The sequence below is a fragment of the Chenopodium album genome, chromosome 8 (genome assembly GCF_948465745.1).
Source record: "Chenopodium album chromosome 8, dcCheAlbu1.1, whole genome shotgun sequence".
NCBI lineage: Eukaryota > Viridiplantae > Streptophyta > Magnoliopsida > Caryophyllales > Amaranthaceae > Chenopodium > Chenopodium album.
Window position 1 is genome coordinate 27,863,114 of NC_137841.1, and position 26,990 is coordinate 27,890,103.

At 35.9% G+C, this 26,990-nt stretch overlaps 1 protein-coding gene across 1 annotated transcript; it reads right to left on the bottom strand.

Annotated features, from left to right (window-relative positions):
• Positions 1-804: 804 nt before the first annotated feature.
• On the bottom strand, positions 805-10,598 carry LOC145641798 (uncharacterized). Its single transcript, XM_081692761.1, has 4 exons — positions 7,035-10,598; positions 6,055-6,311; positions 4,374-4,967; positions 805-3,429 (listed from the first exon to the last, which is right to left on the bottom strand). The coding sequence occupies exons 1-4, from the start codon at positions 10,377-10,379 to the stop codon at positions 1,062-1,064; spliced, it is 6,564 nt and encodes a 2,187-aa protein (XP_081548887.1). The 5' UTR covers positions 10,380-10,598; the 3' UTR covers positions 805-1,061.
• Between the last annotated feature and the right edge of the window lie 16,392 nt (positions 10,599-26,990).

Sequence of the window (26,990 nt, forward strand, 5' to 3'; positions counted from 1 at the left end):
CTAGATGTAACAATTAACAAACCATGTTATATATTGTAATAGTGGTATACAAGTACTTGCACTAGAATGCAAAATTGGTCAAGCAATGATGGTATGATGAGATTAGGGATGGCAACGGGTCGGACTCGGAGCGGATTATGCTAAATCCGACTCCGACTCGACAGGAAGTCGGAGGTTAAATCCGACATCCGACTCCGACTCTGACATCCGACATCTAACTCCGACTTCAATATCCGACCTCCGACTCCGACTCCGATCCGACCCGACTCCGAGTGTTTTTTTTCATTATTCAATATACTTTGAGATGTTGGGCTATTTGGGCCTTTACAACCCACACCCAATGCCGCCATGATCCACACAAAAAATCACTATCTATTGGAGTCGGAGTCGGATAATCCGTTAAAGTCGGACATTTGTCGGAGTCGGATTTTTTTCTCGGATTTTTTGTAGGATCCGACTCCGACCCTCCTCCGACTCGGAGTCGGATTATTTTAACGGAGTCGAACTCGGATTACTTTTTTCTCGGACTCGGAGCGGATATTTTACCTCGGATCGGGGCGGAGTAGGGTCGAATCCGGACTAGATTGCCATCCCTAGATGAGATAGTGATCTAACCTCCAAATACATTAAGAGACAGCTTCCTAGCGCTTTTCATTTTACCCTCTAAAACAATTTAAGCCACCATTACATTTAGCACATATAAGAGAGAACAATAGTAACAAAAATTTTTGTTTCAAAAAAAAAAAAAAATAGTACCATAAATTTGAACATAATTTCATATTAGCTCTACTATGTCACATGTAATTATTGGGATAAATCCTCTATAGCCTGAAACTCAGTAACCCGAGCAAAAGGGCTACGCATTTACAGCAGTCTTTGCACCAAAATTAAGCAAATTTGCAGCCTCGGATTAAAACAATGAGGGCGTAGCTTTATATTCAAAATTTCAAAACTTGACTACATTGTACATCGCCGTATGATCAGGAAATGACTACAACTACTTCATCTGGGAAACAATGAGAAAATAATAGAGTATGTATACTAATCAGCAAATAAAGCTGTCACCTGAGTAGAAAATAAGGATTGAAACTATCCCAAATCTGAATATCTTTCAGCAAGTCTGGGATCAAATGGTTAGCCGAAGCTCCAACCATTTCCTCATGTAGTCTAACAACTACGATGTACAAGTTGCAGATCAAAGGATTAGTGAGGAATGGTCTGATGGACTTCTCTAGTTCAACAACATCCGAGAGAAGATACATGCTGTCTTCAGTTCCTGCTTGTAAAATGCACTTCGAAAGGACATAGAAGCCAAGAAGATTTCCATATAAAGGTAGAAACGCATCCCTGTGGTTCCCCACACCACCGATCCAATCATCTCCTTCAAGCTTCCTTATATGCTCGCAAGCAACCGACAACTGACGGAAGAAGTGACCCCTCCATTTCCTCAAATAAGTAAGTAGCTTGGGTCCTTCAGTTGTTGAAAGCTTGAGATTTTCCAAATTAGAACAGCAAATTTGACAAATAAGCAATTTCTCTTCATGATAGTTATCAATTTCCTTGTCAAAAACCCGTCGGACAAGATCACCCTTGGGCACGACGTAGCTCGCAGAATCTGATATCCACCTCAGAAGATAATCAAAGTACCTGTCCCAATGGCCAAAGTTCAACGAAAGGAACTCAAAGCAAAGTTCAAGCACTCTTTCCACCTGAGCAGGAACCACAACTGCAAGAGTTTGGCCCCTAAACTTTGGAGGGAAACATTTTTGTACCTCCAACGCAAGCTCCTTTCTGATGAAAACATCCTCATCTTCCAGTAACTTAATGCATGTGAACCAGATATCTAATATCAGATAACCCAACATGTTAGCAGAATTCAGTGGCTCAAACTGCTGTTCGCAGTTTTCAGAACGAATGCCGCCATTGGTGACAAATGAACTGATATATTCAGCCTGTTCCAACAACCCAGATGCCACTACTGATTCTGCAGCAGCCTTGCGCAAATTCACTTGCTGAGATGCATCACTATATTGCTTGATAAGGCAAACAAAATGTTTGATCCATCCACATATAAGGGCGCATCTGTTCACCTCTTCTGGTTTCCCATTGCTAACATTGGGGAGAATGCTGCAAAGAAAACTAGAAAAGCGCTTTATGCATAATCCAAAGCAGCATATGAGCGCTTCTAGAGTTTTTGTATGTCTCACAGAATCATGTATAGAAACCAATTTATTCCAAAACAGCACAACTGAATCAAAATCCATCTCTCCAATATAGACATTGTCTCCAGAACATTTACCACTCGATTTTTGAAAATGCAACAGGTTCCAAGCAAAGATAATCCTAAGAATATAATAGCGACACTTATGATTAGTTTCCGATGACAAGAGTCTAATCAAAGTTGTTTGTAAATTACCCTTTGCCCAATGTGCAATTGCTGCAACGTAACTGCCATTTTCAACATCACCTAACTCTATCGCAGTAGTCTTAACAAACTGGATAAGCCACTTTAATGTTGCAAGACGCACTTCATATGAAGCATCTGACATGTAACAGGTTAGTCTTCCCTCAACACCACCAGAACCATTATCAACTGAAGAATTTGCTTTCAGCATGATAGCAGGAGAAGACTTCTTTGGCATTGAGATTCCTTCCACAGCATGATCTTCATATAGATAAATAGAGTGAAAATAAGAAATCGCAGCTTGTTTGCGAAGTTCCGCAGCAGTTGGATCGTGAAATGATGATTCAGAGTCTACAACCAAGCACTCTGAAGATAATTTTGACAGTAAGCTGCAAATGACATCATAATTTTTGCTTGCCTGGCGTGTTCCAGCAATACTGAGCATATGATCAAGTACCTTCAGGAAAGACGCATTGAGAATAGGACATGAACATAATGTGGGATTTCCAATCCATGAACACTTGTCAAGTGTCTTGATTAAGTCATAGAGAATCATATCTTTCATCGAAAAGTCAGCAAGGTTTCTACAATTGGCATCTAAAAGAGCACTTAGCTGTAAGAGTATCCCATGGATGGCGTTAAACTGAACAGAAGAGCGTGCACAGTGATTATGTGTTGTTTCTGTTTGATTAACAGAATTTGGCAACCCAGAGGCAATATCAAGCAAGACCAAATGCAATTTCTCATTAGAAACCAGACCTGTCAGTGCTCTCGACGCAAGCACGCGAATACGCATATTTTTTTGAGTTGAGCACCTTTGTATATATGGCATGAATAGGAAAGGATCCAAGCAATCTCCTGCTTCACTTGCAATGGGTGAAGGCTTAAGCCTTGATAACAGGATCAACACAGGGCATAAACTAGGGTGAACAATGCTAGCCAGGTTAGAATTTGATTGTCCACCTAGTAAAAACTCAGTGGCGACTTTCAGTTCGTTAGATACAAATGAATGCAATAATGGATACCTAAATAAAAGAAAGATTTAATTAGTTGCTCGCTAGAAAACAACAATGAATGTACACAGACAAAAGTGCATCTACTTGTAAAAACAATGATGGCAAAACAGGAGGACTGCTTGCGATGGTGCTGGGGAGTTTGAGGGTTATTATTTTTCATATTCGGCTACAAATTGATTCGCTGGCAGAGATCTAAGATTCAAGCAAATGTCAATTTTTTGTCTACATATACACTTTGATGGACCCCCTGGAGGATAATTTTATAAAACAGCAATATGAAGTAGACTATTCATTCAGATTTCATCTACAACAATTATACTTTATTTTATCCAATTTATATGTACTAGGTTTTGATTTCTACACTAGATGTCATATGACTTTCATATAATAAACCATTTTAATTAAAAAAAAAAAAAGGAACAGAACAATTTTAATTTTAATAGCATCATTGAAAGTTGCTTTGAGGATGATGAAAGGAACGGAAGAGTAGCAACTGTAGAAGTAAGATACTCCGTAATGAAAGTAAAGCGCTAATGCAACACAGAGAAAAAGGGAATGCAGATGCAGTACCTGCATTAAATGGAATCACACACGTACACAATGAGCAAAGAAAAATGGGGTTGGGCAGAAAAAAGAAGCAGCAGGGAAGAAACCAAAGGAGCAAATGGCCTAAGAAATCTCAAAAGACAACACAACACAATTGTACAAGCAAGATAATGAAACTTTAATACTAGAGCAACACAAAGCAAACGAGAGGGACCAGAGGGGCAGAAAGTATCATTGCAGTCACACAAGTAGACAACAAAAAAACAAAGGTTGGATACGGAGGGGAGGAAAGAAGGCAGCAATCAGAAAAATACACATGAGCAAAACAACCACAAGATCTAAAAAGAAAGCATATATTATCATGCAAAATTGAATAGTAAAGCTGGTAAGGGATTTGATTCTTTTACCTGTGAAAAAATTCCAGACTAGTAAGAGCACGCCTTGCTGAATCTCGTTTATGTACATTAAGAAACCCAACCATTCGGCGGACCAAGGCTGTGTATGCAAGGCATGCACTATTACGAATTTCCCAATGTGGAGAAGAGAAAGAACGAATGGAGATTATCATAGCTTCCGCAGCGAAGCCTGATGTATCAGTTGCTAAATTGGCATCATTGAAAGCTGCTTTGAGAACATTAAAAGCATGCACAGTTGGAATAACACCTTTAACACGAATCTTTGCAGATGTTAAGTTTTCATTTATATCATTTCTCTGCATAAAGCCATTTTCTCCATCTGATACACCAATTGATTTGTTTTGCAATTTATCAACTATGTTTGGTTCAGCTTGATCAAGCAATGACCCACCAGCCAGTTCTATCAACCAGCGGAGTGCCCATGGGAGCAGCTTTTTAGGTGAACCTTGTGGCTCTGAGAGAAAGAACGCACTGAATGCAGCAGGTATACCTGCACTTCTTCTGAGCAAGTCATCTACTGTTTGTCCCTTAGCCACAGTTCTTTCCATAAGCTGTTCCATCCAAGATTCTGTCAGCTGACAAAGCCTGCAGAAGAAGATTGTTCAGAAGTATATTCATTATACAACATTACAATTAGTTATCAAACACATCTAAGATAACTATTTCAACATTTAAGCAATACATAGCGTGAAACCAATTTTTACAAGAATTGGATGAACGTATGTCCAATAATCTTCATACGACAGACGTTATCTTCTAATAAAAAAAGGTAGCTTCAGACAATGTGAAACATCAATAGTTCTACCTCCCGAACAATCAAATGTCTACATGGAAAAGAGTAAGAGGGTTTGTACTATCAAACTTGAGCAGACAAAGCCAGAGATAGATGAGAAAAGGTTGAGATTTAGCAAAAGTGGAACAAGGATTACCAAGTTGACAAAAGATGCAGTGTCATGATGTTCCTATCTTTAGAATGGACTCGCTTATATCTTTTATAATAAATAAAACAAATGCAACACCAGTTCAAGGGTAAAACATGTGCCCCAAACAGATGCAATTATTATATATCCTAATTTATGCAGTCCCAACTTTGACTACACCAAGAGTGTGCACACACACACAATAACAAATGATCGTTTCTACATAGTGGTTCTTGATTCCCCAAGGGGCACTAAGGCCTTGTTCTCTTCACCTAATTTTTTAAGGTACGGGAATTATTCTATTTTACAGATTAAAATTGAATTTTATGGATTGATTAGAACATATCTTTACTGTTTGCAACTGATTTTTATGAAATACAGAGTAAAAATAATTTTCACTGATATACTACTGTAGTTGTCTAATAAAATAACTGATTCACACAGATAAATTTGTTTTTTTACTGAACACAACTAATTTTTACTGGTTAAACTAACTTTGACTTATTAAATCTTCATTTCATAAAATCCAAACTGACTTTTACTGAATATACATATATAAACAGGGCCTAAGAAGTATTTAGGCGATGACTTGGAGACAACCAGACAGAGCACACTAACACAGGGCACCAGTATGGCACCATAACTTTTCTACAAAATTCTGAATCTAATCATGATCAGATCAAAATTCAAACAACAATGTGTAAACATTATGCATTCAAATATACTCTATAGAAGTTAGCAAACCAACAGACCTTGGATCATCAGAACAGAGCAAACGATTGCAGAGTGCAGTAAATCCGGCTCTTGTTTTATCGATAGCACCGTTATGTTTCATTTTAAGGAGCACTTCCAAAAAGTGGTTCCCGATAACCTCTAGTTGGCTCACATCAAGAACTGCATCAGAAGTGGGCAACAAATGATCCATTGCAGCATCAGCAGATCCTTCACCAATGGATGTAGCAACTGGCAACGGGATCTTTCTAATAATGGTTCCAAGAAGAAGACTGACCTGAAAATAAAAGATTTAAGGTCCTTAAAATAATTGTAACACATTATGATGTCCATTGTTCAAAGGATAATGCATATGTTTTTCCTTTTCCTTTTTCCCGTGATATCCTTGAAAAATGCAGCTTTACTCTTTCCTCTCACCTCTCCCTCCGCCCTCCCCATACATGTGTGTGATTGTGTGTATGTGTGTGTGCACGCGTGCGTTGAGTGTGTGTTGTGTAAAAGAGTTGATAGTGCAATACTAAGTGGGGGGAAACAGGAAAATAATATCTCCTACTCTTACAGAAAATCTTGAAAAATTTCAAATCATAATCATATAAATCCCTTGGGAGGCATTTGGTTTGCAGAGTATTATAGGGTTGATATCTAGAATGAAAACAGGATGGTTTTGATTTGTAAACTGATTTTTGAACCAAAGTTTCGAATGATTTTTTTTCCTTTTATTTGATACCTCAAGTGTTGTTACAAGCCAAAGTGCCAAACCCACCTCCCCCCATAGGTCTCTAAACACCATACCTTGAGGCTTTGAGGTATGGATTTAAGGTTCTTAAAATTATCAACCTTTGACCATTCTAAATCCATATCTCACACTAAGGGTTCTTGAACCAAACACCCTGTTTAAATCCCGATGAGTAATGAAGATAAATGTTTAATAAGAGGCAACTTAGAGAAATAATCCCATCACACTAAAATTATAAAACTTCATAATGATGAGAGAACATACCTCTTTCATAGCCAGCCAACAACCAACCATAACAATCTGCTCTGCTGGTCTAACATCTTCTTTTTCCTTCAAATCTTTTGCTTCACATTCCACTACAGATGATGGTGTAACTATCTCATCTAGACATTCCAAAAGATCCTCCTCAATGTCATCCATATCTTGAGGCAGATGCCAAGCATCAGCAGAAACCACCCCAAGTGCCAGTGTTGTTATTCGCATCACCAACTCCAGGAGTTTCCCCAATGCACCTCTCATCTCAGGAATGCCCGACATGGCTACATCAGAGGTCCAATCTAATTCCTCAAAGGCATATCTCAAAGCAAGTAAGACACCATGAGCAAAGCTATTCTTGCAGGCTTCAAATAGATCCTTCTCTCCTTCCTCTGCAGCAGCTTGCAACCAATCTATAAGTGAATTAATATATAGAATAAGTGGGAGTTTGGATTCCGAACTTTGATGTTCCTCATTTCGGGATTCAGCCTCTAATTTGTGGCAAGTAACATTTCCTGAAGCTCCAATAATCCAACCAAGATCCAGAACATACTTACGGAATATAAGCCTTAAAGCCAAAGCCCCAGCATCACTTTCTCTGACTCGTGGACTGCAAACCAACTTTTTTGCCCATAATATAACTTCTTGCACCTTGTTTTCACTTGAGATTCCAGGGAGAGGTGTGGGGAAACTTAAAAGTATGCGGAAAGAACTCTCTCTCAGTCTATCCCAACTATCAATTATTGAGCCAACTAATAACATTGTTGAATCGGGTCTGGTAAGTCCTTCACTAAAAATATATAGATTTTCAGTAGATAGAACATCAGAGTTTCCTTCCAGCGGAGGTACTATAGACCAAACATTTACCATTATCATAATTAGCTCCATTGCCATGATTTTTCTCTCATAAGGAGCAGAAGGATAACATGAGAAATACAGAAAGCAACTCAACCATTTCATAAAGTTATATAGGTTATCTGCTCGGCTAACAATGATTGCATCACCACTCTTATACGGGGAGGATACATCATTTTTCTCCCAGTCAGATGGTTGCCATGTCCCCTGTTTTATTTGTCGCTCTAATGTTGTACGAACCCTAGAAAAGAACTTCTTAAATATACTGGCCCACTTCATCTGGAAAGCTGTTGAGCAACATCTCATGTTCAAAGGCACTGCTACTCTCATCAGATTGAGTTCTAAGGATGAAGGTAGACTGGCCGTCTTAGGGCTCAAGAAAAGTGTCTCAGCCGCATCTACACGAAGTGACTCATCCACATGAGTCAATGCCAACGCAAGCCACTCAGCTGGAATGTTAACAGGAATTCCCTTCAAATAGATTAAAGCATGTTCTTCTTCAAGCTTGCACTCTTCAGCAGCAGATGCAAGATTATGACTAGACTCAATATCCCCATCAAACAGTGCAAGTGAACGAGATACTTTAAGCAAAGAGACCAAAACAGCCACTTTCTGCTCAATACCAAATGAAATGCCCAAACAGCTCAGTTCTGCAAATACCAAGCCAGTATCAACTCCAACACCAATTGAGAGGAAGGAGAGCATAAAAAATATACTATCAACATCCACTTCCAGTAAACTTGGCAAAGCATACGTGTTCAAATTTGAGCGCAACTTAGAGACTCCAGAAGCAAGTCCATAAAGAAATGGAGGCAAACAATGACCTCGATATATCTCATACCCTTTTCCAACACCATTGCTACCCCAACACTCATCACGCAAACACTCAAGGAAACACTTCAAGAAAGATGTGGCTGCAGAGCACACATCGTCGTCTATGTATGCCTGTACCACTTCAAATAGCAAATTAGAGCTCATGCCAAGGAGAGTTGTGGCTCCCAACCTCTTAGTGAGAGAAGCTAGAGGAGCATACCTACCTTTACACCGAGCACCAAGACAAAGAAGATCAGCTGCAATCTTCCCTAAGAATGTATTAAAATTTGCATGACTATCACCCTTGTAGCTAGTGGCTTTGATGTCTAAGAAGAGATCAAAAATAAGATGAACTTGTTTCACAGTTTGGCTTAAGGGGTCTTCTAGATTATTCCATATAATTCTGAGTACACGAGCTCCTAAATCCTTTGGGATCGGTTCAAACTCAGTTTCAAGATCAACAAGATCAGACATAATAGATGTTTTGATCTGTTGCAAACAGATCTGCATCACGGTCAAAGCATGAAAGTTAAAATGGCTATCATTAGGGTTCTCACAGTACTTGCAAAGCTCAGGCAATATACAGTCATACAATATACTCTGTATACATCTATTACCATTTTCATCAGCACCGTCAATTTCAATTCCCTCTGTTTTTACAACAAAACGAAAATTGAGCACTATTCTTGAAACTGCAGTAAGGACCCCTCGTATGAAGCAAAGTCTACTTAATGGGGAAAATTTTCGGAGTTCAAAACACAAATCTCCATTATACAGAATTTTACTTAAAGCATTCTTAAACTCCGTATCTGAATGATCTATCAAACTACATATTTTCCTTTCAAAAACACCTTCCATAATGAGATATCCAAGCTCCTGAGGATTAAGCAACACCTGAAATGCAGCACATAAACTCACACCAGCTGCCACATAACAGTCCCTCGAGAAAGCAGATGATTTGAGTATTTCTACAATGACTGCAACAATCATTTCTGAAAGACTAGAACCATTAGGGACCATTCCAGATTGAGAGCTTCCAACGATTCTTGAAGGAAACCGCTGAAGCAAATAATACATACAAGACAAAGCCTCCTGGCATTGCTCCATCACAAGAGGCGAAGGTCGTGCCGACCCATTTGTCTCAGCAACCACATAATTCAATCCAGTAACACTATCTAAAGCCACTAGCACACAACACTCCTCCACAACATTCACTAAGTACCCCAACTTTGGGGTACTCATCATCGACAACGCCACCCTCGACACACAAAACCGCTTCCCTTTCCCACACAACACACCATACTCCTCACAAAGCTCTCTAAAACACCCACCAATCAAACCCCAGAACTTCTTATTTTTCGAAAGAACAGACAACATAGTCCTATGCAAAGACAATGAATTCTCAAGAAATAAAAGTTCCAAGTACAATTTCGCCGCAATCGAAACTAAGTTCTCATCAACAGCTCTTAACAACAAATCATTGAATGAAACAGCAACATTCTTAACATGATTAACTTGAGAATAAATGGAATTAAGGGAACCAAGATGGGTTAATTCAGTGCAAAATTTTTGACACAATTCATTAGATTGCAATTGGGTAATTGAATTCATGTAAGATTGTGGGAAATTCACAGCACTGTAGGTAAAACGATGGCGATGCTGTAAAGCTCGCCATTTTGCTGACATTTTTGAAATGAAAAACTGAAACTAAATCGAATGAAGAGAAAGAAAGAGAATGACTTAGCTGTTGAAAGTTCGCAGCTTTGTGTAGCTCGATGCTGCCTTTCCTTCTCAGTTGGTGTGTGTGCCGGGGAGAGGGAAAGGATACCGGCCAAAACCCTAACTTTAAACCCAACTAGGAGGGAACTTCATATTCCTGTACTCTAATCCCATTTGGCTAGTTGTTGTTATATCTACACCCCTCTAGACATTATTGCCTACACTACCTGACTAAATTACCATACTACCTACAAGCCTTCAATCCCTCCCCTTTTAGGCCCCGTTCTTTAGAGCTGTTTTGCTCAAATCAAATCTGCTCTGCTATGTTCAAAAGAAATATGTTCTGCTCTGCTTAATTTTCAAATAATAATTAATAATAACAACAATAATAATTAATATTCAATAATAATAATTAATATTGTATTGATGATAATAATTTATTATTTTGAATAATTATAATAATTATTAATATTAAAAATAATTTTAATAATAATAATAATAACAACAACAACAACAACATTAATAATAATAATAATAATAATAATAATAATAATAATAATAAATAATAATAATAATAAGAGCAAATTCATATTTATCACCGTGAGAGATGAAATATGTTTCTCACGGGGCATATACGTCTTTTTACTTTATAAATTAAAGGTTATTATTGGAATGTGAGTTGTATGACTCATTTGGTTGACTAACGGTGTATGGTCTCCCAAACGGCCATTAACGAAACCCTTGGAGTGAGAAAATACACCACGGCTTTGCTGAGGGAGTTAGCAAGTGCATAACGTAACCCTTTGGAGGTGCTAGCTGGTATTGTACGTGGAGGTGTTTGCGAGGTAGCTTGTTGTACTTGACCTGAGTTGTAAGTATATTCTTAAAGCTTTAATTTTCATATTTGGACTTTCTTGAATTTCAATTTGTTGGCGACGTATGATTTTCAATTTGAACTTGTTTGATTTAATGTTCCTGGTGATGTATAATTTAATTCCTTTAGATGAGTTGCTGAAATGAGCATTCCTTGAGATTTGTTGCTGAAATGAGCTTAGCAATGCATTAAATTTTCTTTAATGTCGCTGTTATTGCAATGAATCATTGTTGTGTCTCTTTTGGAAATTGAATTTTTATATTTTTGTGTTAGCTTATGTTTGTTTGTTATTTGCAATTGAATTCCTATCTAAAAAACTTGTGCTACATGAAATGTGTGGCTTAGGTTGTTGGTATTATAGGATAATTTCCATATGCAGTTTAGATTTTAGCTATTAGTAATGTGTTTGAATATTGTCAATATGCAGTTTAGCTTGTAGCAATTAGGATAATTTCTTCGGTGGTTGGAGGCCGTGTATTAGAAAGAATGGTAAGTGTCATTGTTTTATAATTCCCCAGATGAATCTGTAATTGATAACCTGAAATGTTTGAGATTTTGTAGTTGTAATCTGGGTATTTTGTTTATTTTGAACAGGGCGATAACAATGTATTAAATCATACTAAGAGGAAAGTCTTAAGCAAGGAAGTCTTTATGGTATGTTAATTTTGGAAGTTTTTCTGAAATGTAATATTGTGGCAGATGATTTGAGTATTTCTAGACCGGTTTTGGCCACCGGTTTGGCCTGAACCGGTGCCATTTGGGGGCTGCCTATTGCTATTTTTCTACTAGTGAATAATGCATTGCTTGGTGGTCTGCAGGATGATAGTTTAAGCATTGGTGGTATAGTGAAGGGAAAGGGTGAAGTTATAAAGCAACAATGTAATATTTTTCGCCGGGTATGTGATTAATTCAGTTGTATTAATAACCAATAAGAGTACCATGTTTGTTAATGTCCTAAAAGAAACTAGTGTTCTGTAATCTTGATTGCAGCCACCAAACATGAACTGTCGAGTTGAGACATTTTCTAGGATTTGCAATACATTTGACGAGAGGAGGACACGATGGGTAAGTGAAATGGGCTTAGGGGGGTTGTTGAAAGTCCCAACTGACATTCATTTGCCCCGACAAATGGGTTATTGGTTAATGAGTTGTATTGATCCGTTGAATAAGTTGCTCCGGATGGAAAGCAATTTAGGTTATCGGCTAATCAGGTACATTGGGTTCTATGTATCCCAAATGGTGGGTTAACTGTTCCCACTAGGAAATCCATGTCAGTTGATCTACAAAGGAAGGTGAATGAAATACAGCAAAAATATGGTCAATCTTCAAAGACCAGATCGCGCAAGCATGGAGGCCGTATTTATACTTCTGTTGGAATACTTGTGAATTCCAAGTTGATGGAAAGGTTGGAGGGTGAATGGGATGTAGATGAGGAAGAGGAGTTTAAGACTATTTTCCTGTTAATATCATTGGAAATGATTTTATGTCCCACGCAGTCTCCTAGGCTGGCTTGTGATTTATTTCCCGCCCTTACATGTGCTATGAATGCTGTGAAAGGGATTACGAACGTGCTAGCTAAGTTTGCGATTAACGACAATTAACAACAACGAAGACGGAAAAACAAGCAATAAACGAGACAAGGAGAATTTACCGTGGGAAACCCGAGAACCGGGAGAAAAACCCACCAATCCACTATAGAGTAACAATTTGATGAAAAACAATGTATATTACAAGCTTCCATCACCATTAAAGCTCCCACCCCAAGCTCACCCTCTCAAACACTCAAACCCTAAGTGTTTGGGTTTACATGAGACTCTCTCTATCTCTACATCTTTCCCTTCATCTCATTACTCTCTACAATGACAATACAAGAATATATATAGTGCTAGAAGATCAACGGCTAAGATTACATCCCGAGCGAAATAAAAGAAATCGCGTTGCTGAACAGGGGCTCGATGGTTCGACCGAACCTTCCCAGAGTTCGGTCGAACATGAGGTGGTTCGGTCGAACTTCTTTCTTGGTTCGACCGAACCTGCTCTAGAAATCAAAAGGCTACACATTCTGCCTCAATTACTCAGAAGCAACTAAGTTCGATCGAACCTTTCATGAGTTCGGTCGAACTCCCGTACTGCGCGAACATCTCTTCTTAAAACAGCCAAAAGTCCCTCGATTCTAAACCAAATCGAGCTTATGACCAGTCGTTGGAAAGCTCTTGTGTAACACCCCAATAATTCTCTCTTAAAAACCTGTATATAACCTGAACAATTTCAAGAGAATTACTGGTGTGCTACCGCCACGTGTTCAAACGTTAAGGCTATTGTAGGGAATAATTTCAAGCGTTAAACCCCTAGCTTGAACCCCACGGTGATCATACACTAAAGTACGGTGGCGTCCAAAAGGGAAGAAGATAGAGCAAAAGAGTCGCCAACAAGTTTTAGGAACTTGTAAACCGTTCACAGGGTGAAGGTTACACCCCTTAACGATCCAAGAGATCGTCAACTCCATAAGGTCTAGAACCAAATAAGGGTTCGGGGATGAAGGTACAAATCCAACCTAAAAGAGATTGAACCTGCCCTAATAATAGGCCTCTACTTTATTTTGATCGTATTCATGTGCGCTTTTCAATTAACATGCAATCAATAGGATTAACCTAAACCTGTTTATCTATGTTGGTTGAATATAAATGCACAAATAAACTATTATTGGCGATCACTTGAAATTATAATCATATTAACCCTAAACAAGATTATTAAATATCTTATTAAGCGTGATGACAAATATAAAATTCCCTTTAAACATGCATAAAAGGCGTGATCAAGCAATAACAAATAAATAGCATCAAGCAACATAATAAATTATAATAATAAATATAATCATGATCATAAAATTATAACAATAATAATAATAATAATAATAATAATAATAATAATAATAATAATAATAATAATAATAATAATAATAATAATAATAATAATAATAATAATAATAATAATAATAATAATAACAACAACAATAATAATCGTCATATTAAAATAATAATCATCAAAACAATGATAATAATAACATTCATAATCATCATAAATTATCAAGATTAATAACAAACCCTAGCATGTCACTAAGCAATAAAAATCAAATCTTTAACCCTAACATGATACTAACAATCATAAATATTAGAAAGAACATAGGAAGTATCGTAACAATCATATTAAGCATATTAAAATTACCCTAGACATGATACTAGGAATATCATAATAACAATGTAAACATGATTTCTACATCATAATATCAATAAAACCAATTAAAGTACTTACTTTGATGCCTCGTACCTCTTTCTAATAACAAAATACACACGTTAGTAACTTCAAGGAAAATAATAATCAAAACAATTAAATTAAATAATTGAAATAGAGATTTGGGACCAAACCCTCAGAAATTAAACCTTTCACGTCTAGGGCGAAGGCAACTTCGAATATGGCTAGGTGTTTCTAGATCTTGAATGTGGAATTTTGTATGTCAAAGCAAGTTTTAGAAAAAGAGAAATATGGATGAATGAATTAGAGAATTGACGATTGCGAATGAAAACTGATTGTAGGTGAGAATTGGTGAAAGAGAGAATTAGAGAATTAATGATTGCGAATGAAAACTGATTGTGGGTGAATCAAAACGGAGTTTTTAATACATTATTTATAGAGAAATCAGCCAAAAAGATAAAATATCAAAACAGAGCACTTGGCGCACGCAAAACGAGGTTGGCGCACGCAAAACAGAGCTGGCGCCAGCACCAGCTAATTGGCGCCAGGCGCCAATGGCTGGCGCCAGGCCTGGTTCTAGGCGCCAATGCCTGGAGTCAGGCGCCAGGCCTGTTTTTGACGCGTTTTCGAAAATTCGATAAGTTTGCCGTACTGGAGGATAAAATCGTATCTTTTCCTCGAAAATACTTTTTGATTTTAATTAAAACTCTGAAAAGTCAATAAAAGTCAATTTATCAATGCTAATTGAATTAGGAATGAAAAGAACCTTCTAGAAGAATCTAGAAGACTAAAACCATTCCTAATTGCATTAAGAATGATAAATCATATTAGGCTCTCCCCTAGATCATTGGGCCGCATATAAGGCTCAAATCGGGCCCAGTTTAGTAAATTGGCCATAACTTCCTCAATATTCATCGGAATTGGGCTTATAATATATCGTTGGAAAGCTCTTGTCAAGCCCCATCCAACTACACTACTATTGGACCCTTATCATGGACCAACCAAACTGGATTGACTGTTTTCTTAAAATAAGTTTTCAAAAACAGAGAGAAGAGAAAAGAAATTAAAACTATCCGCAACACTAGACTTTCCACACTTTCACTTCATTCGATTATGATTCGACGCGAAAGGCACTCATCACTAGGTTTGGTTTTGGGGAGACACAAATGGGTGTCTACAGCTATCTCAGAAATTTGCAGCGGAAAACCAAAACAGTTTTAAATAAACCTCAAAACAAAGGAATTAAATCAAAATAAGTATTACAAGTTGGAACCATTAAGGCCCTTATTCAAAACCCAAAAAAAAAAAGTAGTAAGTGATTAAATTCAGTGTTCAAATAAATTCAAACCCAAAAGAATTAGTGTCAACTAAAATCGAATTAAAATAAATTCAAACTTGCAAAAGAAATAATATGCAAACAACCAACTCTCTACTCAAGATCCCACAACCCTGATGAATGTTGCATGTGTAAGAACCTGTGGTTATTCTGCTCCCCAATATTACAAGTGTAAAAATTGGATCGTACAGGGTCATTGAAAGGCGAAGGCCATGACCAAAGAAAGACACACAAAAGCACGCAGTCAGCAAAGCTGAGTACATACAAGCTGCGAAATAAATTAAGAAAATACCTAACATGCTACTAATAATCAAGCATAAGCATCACTAAATACAGACTCAATTCATGACTCGATTATCAAATTTATTAAGACCTCACTAATTAATATTAACTGACTCATTTATTTATTTCATTGGATTTAGCAATAGACAAGGTTGTCCAACCCATGTCCCATTTGGAACATCAATAAAGAAAAACCCCATGCCTCCTTTCGGAAACATCAATAAACATCCAACGACCACGGGCGCGACTCCGTGACCGTAGTTAGTATGAGATCTCACCTAAATCCTAGTTTTAGAAAAATAATATTTGAAATAGGAGACTCGTAGATCAGACGACCTTGATAAAAGTACACGGCTAATACCCCATGTACCCCAACCCCTGATTGTCATTACTCCAGATGTGCACCATTCCAGAGTTTTATTGCTCATCCATCTTGCACTTTACGTGATTTACAGGTTTAGACTTGGTGATGACTCATATACATATCAATACAAACATCCCAAAAGCAATTCAATCAAACATGGCAAATTCTCAATTTAGATTCTTGATTTATTAGTGACAAACAACATTTATTAATTATTACATTACTACCTCGGTGTATAAACACCTTGAGTGCATAAGGCACCCCAAAACCTTAACCTCGTCTTACAAGACTTGAATTTCTCCTTTACTCATCCTGTTTACATAATCATGAACGAGTAATAATTTGATCTTTACACCAATCACATACCTTTGCCTTTAAGCGCACCTTGCATAATTAAAGCACAAATAATACTTGCATTATAAACTAGTGCACATCATTTGAAATTCACAATGTATAACCAGACAATTTAACCCAGTCAATCCTATACATGATACTAAGTTCTCGATCCGTCCTTAAACATGCACCTACAAGCAAGGTTTCGTAACTTGTACGTACCTTGTGTAAACAATCCGGTTGGCCACTTTAAAACTAGAAGTTGCCTTCTACAAAGTCCTCTCCTAAACCAAACAATTAGAAATAAATCAATACCAAAGCAATTAAAATTACAGCAATACTAAACTACTTTAAAACCTCTTAAATCATCAAAATAGAGCCTTTAAATTGTCCCCAAAGATCAAAGTTAGTAATATAACATCCCAACTTTAAGTTTATATGTTTGTTGCTTTTTTCGAACTCTTTTGAGATTTATACTACTCCCACTTGACCTTTTGGAACAATTTCCATAAGGGCACCTACTTGAGCAACAAACATTTTGTGCTAAGTATGATTTGTGTAGTAGTACCCTGTGCTCTGTATTGGAATTGATCGTGCATTAAACGATTTAATACAACTTTTATTCCTTGCTTTGTAGAAAGACTTTATAAGAACTCTTCTTATCCATATCACATATGAAACCTTTGCTACATTTTGATTTGACCTATGTTTCTTTGTTTAGTTTTGTATCTTATCTTAAAAGTATATCCCTCGAACAATGGTTGGAAGATAGGTAATTTTCATCCATTATCAAAATATATCTTATATAGATTGAAAGCTCCCTTCATAAACACTTCACAAGGTTTTCTTTCGGAGTTTGTCGTAAAACGATTTCACAACTCTTGGATGTTTATCAAGGTCTTGGCTTAAATTCTCATTATTACGATCATATCGCAATATTTTGAATGTGTTGCCAAGTATATGTCTTGACTTAAATTTTCACAATTACAATCATATTGTAATGTAATCATTATCTTGTCAAGTTGATACTGAACTTCATACTGAACATTTTTTAACTTTTCAAAATTTTCACTCTTATGCTTCAACTAAGCACAAGTACTGATCGTATCACAAATGAAGTTTCATTGTCCGTCTCTAGCCTTTGAACCTTTGGTTTTTGTACATCGATATGTATTCGATCTTGAGTTCACATAATCATTTCTTTAAATGGTGACTTTTCAATACTTTCAAATTAGAATGATATTTACATATATCAATGGATTCATAATCCAATGATATTGAAAGTCCATCCCTTTGGATCTTTCGCATGCAATGTTCATTTGTCATTCGAATTAATTGACATATTAGAGATAATTTATATATATATAAATGGTTTAATTATTTCTATCATATAGAACTTTAAACCTATTTAGCAATTTCAAAACACATTATGACTCAATGAAGCATAAAATAACATTTATTCCACGTTTTTGAATCTTCGATGCTTAGTCATTACTAACATTGAATGGTGTTTTGATAATGGCAAGAATGAATAACATTTATTTAATTCTAGCCAATAACAATGTAAGGTGAAATATAGGTTCTACTTGTAAAGTTGCAACTTTTGCTTCTAGACTTGTAGATTATACTTGTGAAGTAACAACATTTGCTTCTAAACTTGTAGATTTATTTCTCCTTTAGCCATAACTTCTTCCTTTAGTTCAACCACATTGTGCAATGAGTGATCTAAACAAGTCATCATATGTCCAAGAAGTAGCAATATGCTAAATCAATTTCTATAATACAATTCTTAAATTTGGAACATTTCCATTTTGTTACCTTCCAACTATATGAGGTAGTTTCTAATCAATTGGAATTGGTCCATTTAATTTGAAACATTTGTTGTTCATAACAAATTTTAGCATATAAGTAGTTCTAGGTTTGAGAAGTAGCAACTTGTTTGCATTTCTTAGCCCATAACTTCTTAATGCAATCCTCATATATTCCTAAACCTTTCCCATTTGAGCCACTTAGAACACTTCTCTTAGGTTCAAAATGATGCTTTGCTTAACTACTTTAAGCATTTTTCATGATTTTGTTAAGTCTATTCAATCATTATTTATAATAGAGTTTAATCAACTATTTAACTCTTATATAAAGTGGATGAAGAATAGCGTCATTTGATCAACTTTTGATCATAGAGATTTCCAATCACTTTCTTATATTCAATCACATTGAAGATAAGAGATTTTATTGGACTTTTATACTTGTCTTTTAGAGGGTTTGTACCTCCCATCTCATTATATCCCTTGAAACACTTTTCAAAATGAAGATGTGTTGGCATTTTACTCAAACATTTTACTCAAACATTTTGAATCAAACCAACCTTAGACATGTGACATGGATTTCTAAAACTTGCCTTTTAGAACCATCTTAGTAAAATTGGAATATAGGTTTATGGATTATCTTTTAAACTTTTGAGAACGTTTCTCAACTTTATTTTCAATCGTGGAGATTATATATAATAATAAAATTAGAACGACATGTTACTTATAAGTAAACGCAAAATTCAATTATGTTTAATAAAATTTAAAGTGCCATAAGCGAATTAAATTAGCAACTTTAAAGCATTTATTCAATTTTAATTGATCCCTATTGAATAAAATGATTCCAAGATCCTTTATTTGTGCAATAATTGACCGGACTGAGGCCCTACCATCAAGTATTACATTTTCAAGGTAAGTAAACTCTTTACTGATTACAACTCTTTGTAACTCTTGGTTGAATAATTAATCATCACATGTTTAATTATTACCCTTAGCTTCAAGGTTCTAAACGCTTTAGGCAACCTTGTTGAGTATAACCAATTAAAATTGTAAAACGTGATTTACCCCCACTCCCCTAAGATATAATATGACACCCAACTGAGGCATGACCTATCATAAATATCGAAGGTTTCATCGGGTTTCTAATTGGAAAAACAACCTCAATATTATTGGGACCTAGATTTATTATGTTGTGATTAAATAGTGAACTCTAGCGCATCATCACAAAACATCAATAAAATCTAATATGCATAACAAACTAAATGCATAAACAAAACATAGCATGACCCCTAATCCTAAGAAACTAATAAAGCAAAAATCTCCCACTTGAACCTTCATGGATCTCATCCACCTTGCTCCTTTGGGCCTTCACTTCATGGGCTTCTTGGATTAACTGCAACATGTAATTTTACTCTATTCTATCTACTACTTAAATAAAATGAAATAAATTACAAAAATACTTTATCGGTACGTAGACCGTACTAAGATTACAAAAATACATCACGATGCGCAGATCGTATTTAGCAATCTACTGGGCCATACTAGTCATTATATAACAATAAACAATATCATATATTATAAAATTGCCACATAATAAATCACCCATCATGCTTTCCTAAACTACAACATCGAATGTTCACAATTAAGGAAACATGACACCAAAATATCTCATATTTTTAATTAATGTAATTAGATAATATCATATATTATTCATGACCATTATCAATAAAATATCATATATTTTAAATTAGTCATGAGATAGAATCAAATCTTATTTTAATCTTAAAAGATAAATCATATTTATCCTCAAAGATTATCCTAACAAAGTTAGGAAATTCTATCCTAATTACTAGCCAATCACAAAATTTTAAATAAATTATATCCAAAATTAATCATGGGATAATCACATTATTTAAATCAATTATTATCCTTTTGGAATATGCTCAGAATATCCTAACAAATCTTATCCAAAATTAACCACTTTAATTATGGATAATTACCAATTTAACAACTTTAAATATGGATAATATCAAATGTAACAACTTTTAAATAGTTGATTTTATCCTAAAATAAAATATTTTATCCAAATAAAATCGATTTTATCTTTCAAAATAAAAGATCATATTTTCAAAATATTTTATCTTATCCAAAATAAATCATATTTATGTTGAAATATTTTTAAAATAATTTTTTTTTTAAAACGTGCACCAGCCACAGTGGTGTGGCCAGCTAAAGCCGGCCACGGTGGCCGTACACCGTGAGGTGTACGCTGCTCTGCAGTAGTGCACAGCAGCAGCAGTGCCGCGCAACCCTTGCACAGTGCTGTTGTTGCTGCCTTTGCTAACCCGTCCTCCTACCCTACCTCGCCCCTCCCTCGGGACCACCTGCAGCGGCAGCCGCCGTGGCTGCGCCACCCATCCGCGGTTGCCGCTGCTAAAAACCCTTTTTTTAATTTAATTTAAATAAAACAAAACATATTTTGTAAAATTAAATTAATGTTAATGTGGTCCAATTAATTTCAAAATTAAATCACATTCAATTTTGAAATTAGGGTTCTTCATGAAATCAATCCCCAATTTAATTTAACTCTTAAATTAAATGATTTGATCATGAAAAATTCATAATTTATCATGAAATCAATTAGATTAAATTCTTTAATTACATAGTAAACAAATTAAATCAAAACCAAAACACAAAATTCATAATTTAGGGTTAGGGTTTCGAAATTTTTGAAAAAATAGGGTGGGGTTTCGAAATTTTCTAGTGATTAGGGGCAAAATTCGGATCTCTACATGGCTATTTTGAGCATTATTAAATCACATTTAATCAATTCCAAGAGTTAAATCACATTTAATATAATAATTTGACCCATAATTAAATTATTCTCCCTCCTAATTGAATTAAAATTGTGGACTATCAAAGAATTATAGTCAATATGCGTAAATGCAATAGGCTAACTAATACCACTGTAGGAGTTTATATAGGTACTACGCAGCGGAAATAAACATGAATCATATTCATACAGTACGACCTAGTCCCAAGATCTAATGCATAACACATAAAGAACATATAATCGTACCTTTGAAGCGTGATTCCACGTGCGATCGAGCAAGAACATTGGGAGATAAATAACCTCAAGCGTGATTCCTCTACTTGGTCCACGGGCACAGATTAAGACCTCCACTAATGCTAGTTAGTTGCAATTGAACCCTTCAATTGACCTTCTATGGAGAAGTGCGAGCAACGAACCACCATGAACCACCACGAACCACCACACGCACCACCAAGGTGGCCGGCCGTACGAACGAGGGGAGGAGAGAGAAAGCCGTGAGTTAGAGAGAGGAATTAAGGTTTTGGGATTGGTTGCCTTGATGTCAAAATACACTATGTGTGTATTATGACTGCTTGCATGCAACCCTAGGCATGGATCTTATTTATGGATCTCATCTCTAAATAAGAGCCCATGTCAAAAGCCCAAAACCTAATTCTAATCTAACTATGCTAGCCCAATCCATTTCATGATTAGTTAATTGCTCATGAGGCCCATTAATGGGCCTCTAACTTGCTTAACCCAATACCCTTGTGTGTGACCTCATAGGATCCATTCTAGCGGGCTTTAGACTATTTGGCTAGTCCAAAGATCATCTCTCATAGTCTAGCAACAGATGATGACGCCCTAAGAGAACGAACTTATTATCTCCATAATAGTGATCCTTGATATATCTAGTAATTGCACTTATCGAAGACACAACTCCTTCAGGGCCAACCATGATATTCCATCCAGCTGCTCACTTAGGGGACTATTTAGACTACGAATGATCTCCCTGATAGTCTTGTCACTGACAATATCCCTCGTTCTGTTTGCCTTCTTCGCAGTGAAATACATGAATCTGTTGAAATCCATTTCTGGGGTTCCAGCCTTCCTAGTTTGCCGAAAGATTGTCTTGGTTTTGGTAGCAACAGGGTAGCAACCAGCTGGGTAAGTTGGGTTTTTAGGGTCAAATTTTGGGTTTGCCATGGTAATAACAAAATTCTTCAATTACTGTGATTTTACTTTGGTGGGTTGCTCTAGGTTATCTTCTGTGAGAAAAATATGTGTTGGGGTCTTATATAGGCATGTCCATTTCAATAACAGGTGTCCATCATCTGGCTTTTGTAACTGACGCGTGTCGTTCATCAAACTAAAATGGATAAATACTTCATATCCACTGCATTCATAGTAGGGCAAAGATAAATTCAGGTTTAATAAAAAAAAAAACGGCAAATTCATCAAAAATTCAGCCTTGAAAATAATTTGTATAATTTTTATAAAAATTAAAATTTGGCTGAGCAAGTACTACTTCTAGTCATACTGACTTTATAGAACAGTCTATTGTTAAGTTTTGCAGCAACAATTTTGATTGCTTTTTCCTAAAAACCAATTTTACAGTATGCGTTGTCAAGTCATATATTTGGCAAATTGAAGAAGAGTAATTTTTTACTATAAGAATGTATGCTTTGGCGGAAAATCTGTTGCAAAAATATTCTGACACGCACTACACCAAAAACTAGATTAGAGATCACAAAATATAGAACGGTTACCAAAGGTAGGCGTTCTCCAAAAGAATATCGAACGTCTATCTAAGTTAACCGTTCTATTTGATTTATTTAATATATTTATTAAATTGTAAATTTATTTTATAGAACGCATTTCTTAGTTAACCGTTCTATTTAGTATATCCAAATATTTTACACTTCCAATATAGATCGCTCCTCTTAGTTAACCGTTCTATATGCTTAATATTATTTTTTAAAAATAAAAAAGAATAATCTAAAATATGTAAGGGCCCAAAATTCTAACCCTAACTCCCCTTTCTTCTCAAGATAGCCGTCCACCAACATTCTTCATCCATAACTTCCCCTCTTCTTTCACTTCTTACCTCCTCTAAAACTCTAATTCCTTTCTCTTCCACCTTCATCCTTCAATGGTTCAATGTCCTAGAAACTCCAAGCTAACCTCCGATTAACCTCCTCTCCGTCGTCGTCTTCCTCTATTTACAAGTGTCTAGTCCATACCGTCGCATCGCCGCTAATGATATGAAAAATCAATAAATACAACGAGCCTTGTTTTCCAACCCCAACTATACAGTGCATCGCGAAAGTCCAGCATGAAAGATCAAACCATTAAATCTCTGTTCTGCTTTGTTTATGGTCGCAAGTTATTACGGGTTGCTTGGTGTTTAACATTTATTGAGGTAGCTTGTTTAATTCCCAATTGTTAATTTCTTATCTATAACTTTTATCAATTATTTTAATGTTATGATTTGGTAAATTCTGATTTTTTATCTATGATTTTAGGTGTTTGGTGCGGCTTCACTCTTTACGTGCGCTATTGGTGGAAGAGCTTCAGTGGTTGAGGTTGGTGGAGGTGCTGCGGTGGTTGAGGCTGGTGGAAAACGTTGCAGTGGTTGAGGTTGGTGAAAGAGGAACCTGCGGTTGAAGACATTGAATTATTTTTTTAATTTTTTTTTAATTTTTTTTTTGAAGAAGAACAGTACTATCACATTGATAGTTATGCTAATTGAATTGTATCAAAATATCGAGATGTAATTTTTTTTATAGGCATGAGATGTAATTAATTTTGGCATTTGATTTCGAATTTTACAACTTCAATTCAATTTAATTTATTGATTACTGAGGTAGATTAGTATATATGCAATCTCCCAAAATTTATAATTTATTTTTTAAAAAAATAAATCAACAAAGAGAACTGTTATCAGTGTTAACCGTTCTCTTTTATTTACTTTTTATAAGCATAAAAAACAGGAAAAAGAACGATTATTTCTTGCATATAGAACGTCTCTTGTACCCGTTCTCTTTTCCCTTGCATATAGAATGCCTCTTATACCTGTTCTGTAAACTTTACACATCGCTTAGCAGAAGATCGCCTCTAAGGTGATCTATAAAGCCTATTATAACAGTTCTCTAAGGCCTTTTTTGTAGTAGCTTAGTGACGCCAAAAGGCAAAGTCTATCTTTTGAAGATTTTGTAAGATTTTTACAGTGTATTACCTTCTCAATAGAAATATTTGGACCATGTCCACTGTACGTCGTCACTAATTATGGTTTTAAGTAATTTTGTTTCACGTACATAATTTTTTTTTATAAAATATTAATGTTCAGATTAATGATAATAGTGAAATGAAAAACTTACACATCATCAATCAGTGTTCATCTAAAGTTAATATGGTTGAATTCCCTTTCGATAATTTTGTGTAAATTGTTTTTCTTTTTTTTTTTTTTATTAAAGGAGACTTCATATTGATCATGTTATTTATAAAATAACACTACACGATGACATAGTCAATCCTAAACATAATTATAATTTAGAATGTAATAGTTACCGACCTGATAATTTATGCAGTATGAAATTTTTTTTATGTAACATGGACTGGTATTTAACATAAAAATAATTCGGTTGATAATCTAAAAATATTTGTCGTCCCGAGTCAGACAAGATCACCGGCTACTAGTCATGGCATTCCTGACCCACAATTGTTGACCCGATCCGAATGTGACGACCTATGAACCGAAATTGACCCAGCAACATTGACCTGGGAACCAAATTTGACCACACCGGACCTAGAGTTGTAGTTGACCTGTTCACAAACCGATACCAGAACTGGGTCGACCAAAAGTTGCCCCCCCCCCCCGCGATAATGACTTAAAGTTTTTGACCCGAGTATTACCCATTCATGAAATTGACCTGAACAGTCCCAATACCAGAAATGTCCAGAACAAAAATTAACCTATAATTGAAAAAAAAACGTCTTGTGCTAAAAATAACTGAAATTGTTCAATGTCAACCGTACCTTCGCTCATAAACTGAACTATAGTCTTTATAATAATATTGATTTGAGCTTGATCCAAAAAAGAAACAAACCCAAACATGACCAAACCTGAATATGACCCGAACGTTATGTACGTAATAAAATTGATCCAACCCGATCATACCAAATCAGACAACTGTCTTGAAGGCGACTCAAACCGATACCAGATCTGGAAAAAGACTCGAAACCCGAATATAAACAACCCGACCCATACCTGACACGAATTTTAGCAGACCGGAAATGACCCAATCCGGAATATTTATGAGCAATCCCCGACCCAATTGACCCATTTACCAGGTCCAGTGGCTACCCTGGCTATAGTTGGTCATTATGTATGATTAAAAATACACGGTCAATAGGAAGTGTGTATTAAAAACTTAAGTCAACACCTGTCCGCTGATAATTCTGGAGGTAGTAGCTAAATAAAACATGTTACTCCATAATAACTGAACATTGAAGCTTTTATTTTGAAGAGCCAGTGACCATAATGTAATCTGTGTACGTATTTAATCGTGATATCGTTAACTTGCTCAGGGTTTAAGGTTAAGGGTTTGTCTTCGAGATTTTAGCTACATTTCTTAGGGTCGAGGGTTTAGGGTTTAGGGTTTTAGGGTTTAGGGTTAAGGGTTTTAGGGTTTAGGGTTTAGGGTAATTTGGTAAATATATGAACTTTGTGGTTTAATTAAATTGCTTCTCCACGTGCACAAAATCTCTTTTGTAAAACTACTGTTTGTATAAAAGACCAAATTGAAAGGAGTAAGTTTCCTTTATTTTTTACTTTGTCCTATCTCTTTTGTGGTTGCCATACACTTCCTTAAGATATCATATTTGAACCAAAAAATAAAACTCCCATATTGACAAAATGCAAACTAATCCCAAATCAATTATCTCACAGCTGCATAAACTTGAGATTGGTAGCTCAAGGTACAAACTCAATTTTCATCCTCGCAAAAAAACAATTTATTTCAAACCTATGTGCGCATCTTCTGAATCCGAACTGAATTTCAACAAAACCAGATACTATCACGATGATAGTGATTTTCCAATTGATAATCAACTTTCTTTGTTTGCCTTATTTTCTGAACTGAATACGTATCCAGAGAACGGATCCCAATTTGGCTCCCAATTTTGGACGATGGTGGAACACGACCTTCCGGATCAGTTCCTACCGTCCTATATTCCTCTTGTAGATGACATGGATGCTTATTTACACAAAGGTGTTTCAGTTTTCATGAAATGGTTTTGCTACAATGTTGAGGACATGGATCCTCCTTTCATTCCAGAGGATTTAGTCCCCATTTTTTATTTGAAAATCAATATATCCCTAGAGGAGATTCCAATATTCTCAGTGCCTATGGATCCAAGAGAAGTTGTTGATGGTAATAGGTTTGGTGTTGACGTGTTGGAGGTTGATGATCTAATAACACATGTTCATTTGAATGTCCTCTCTTGTGTAGCTACATT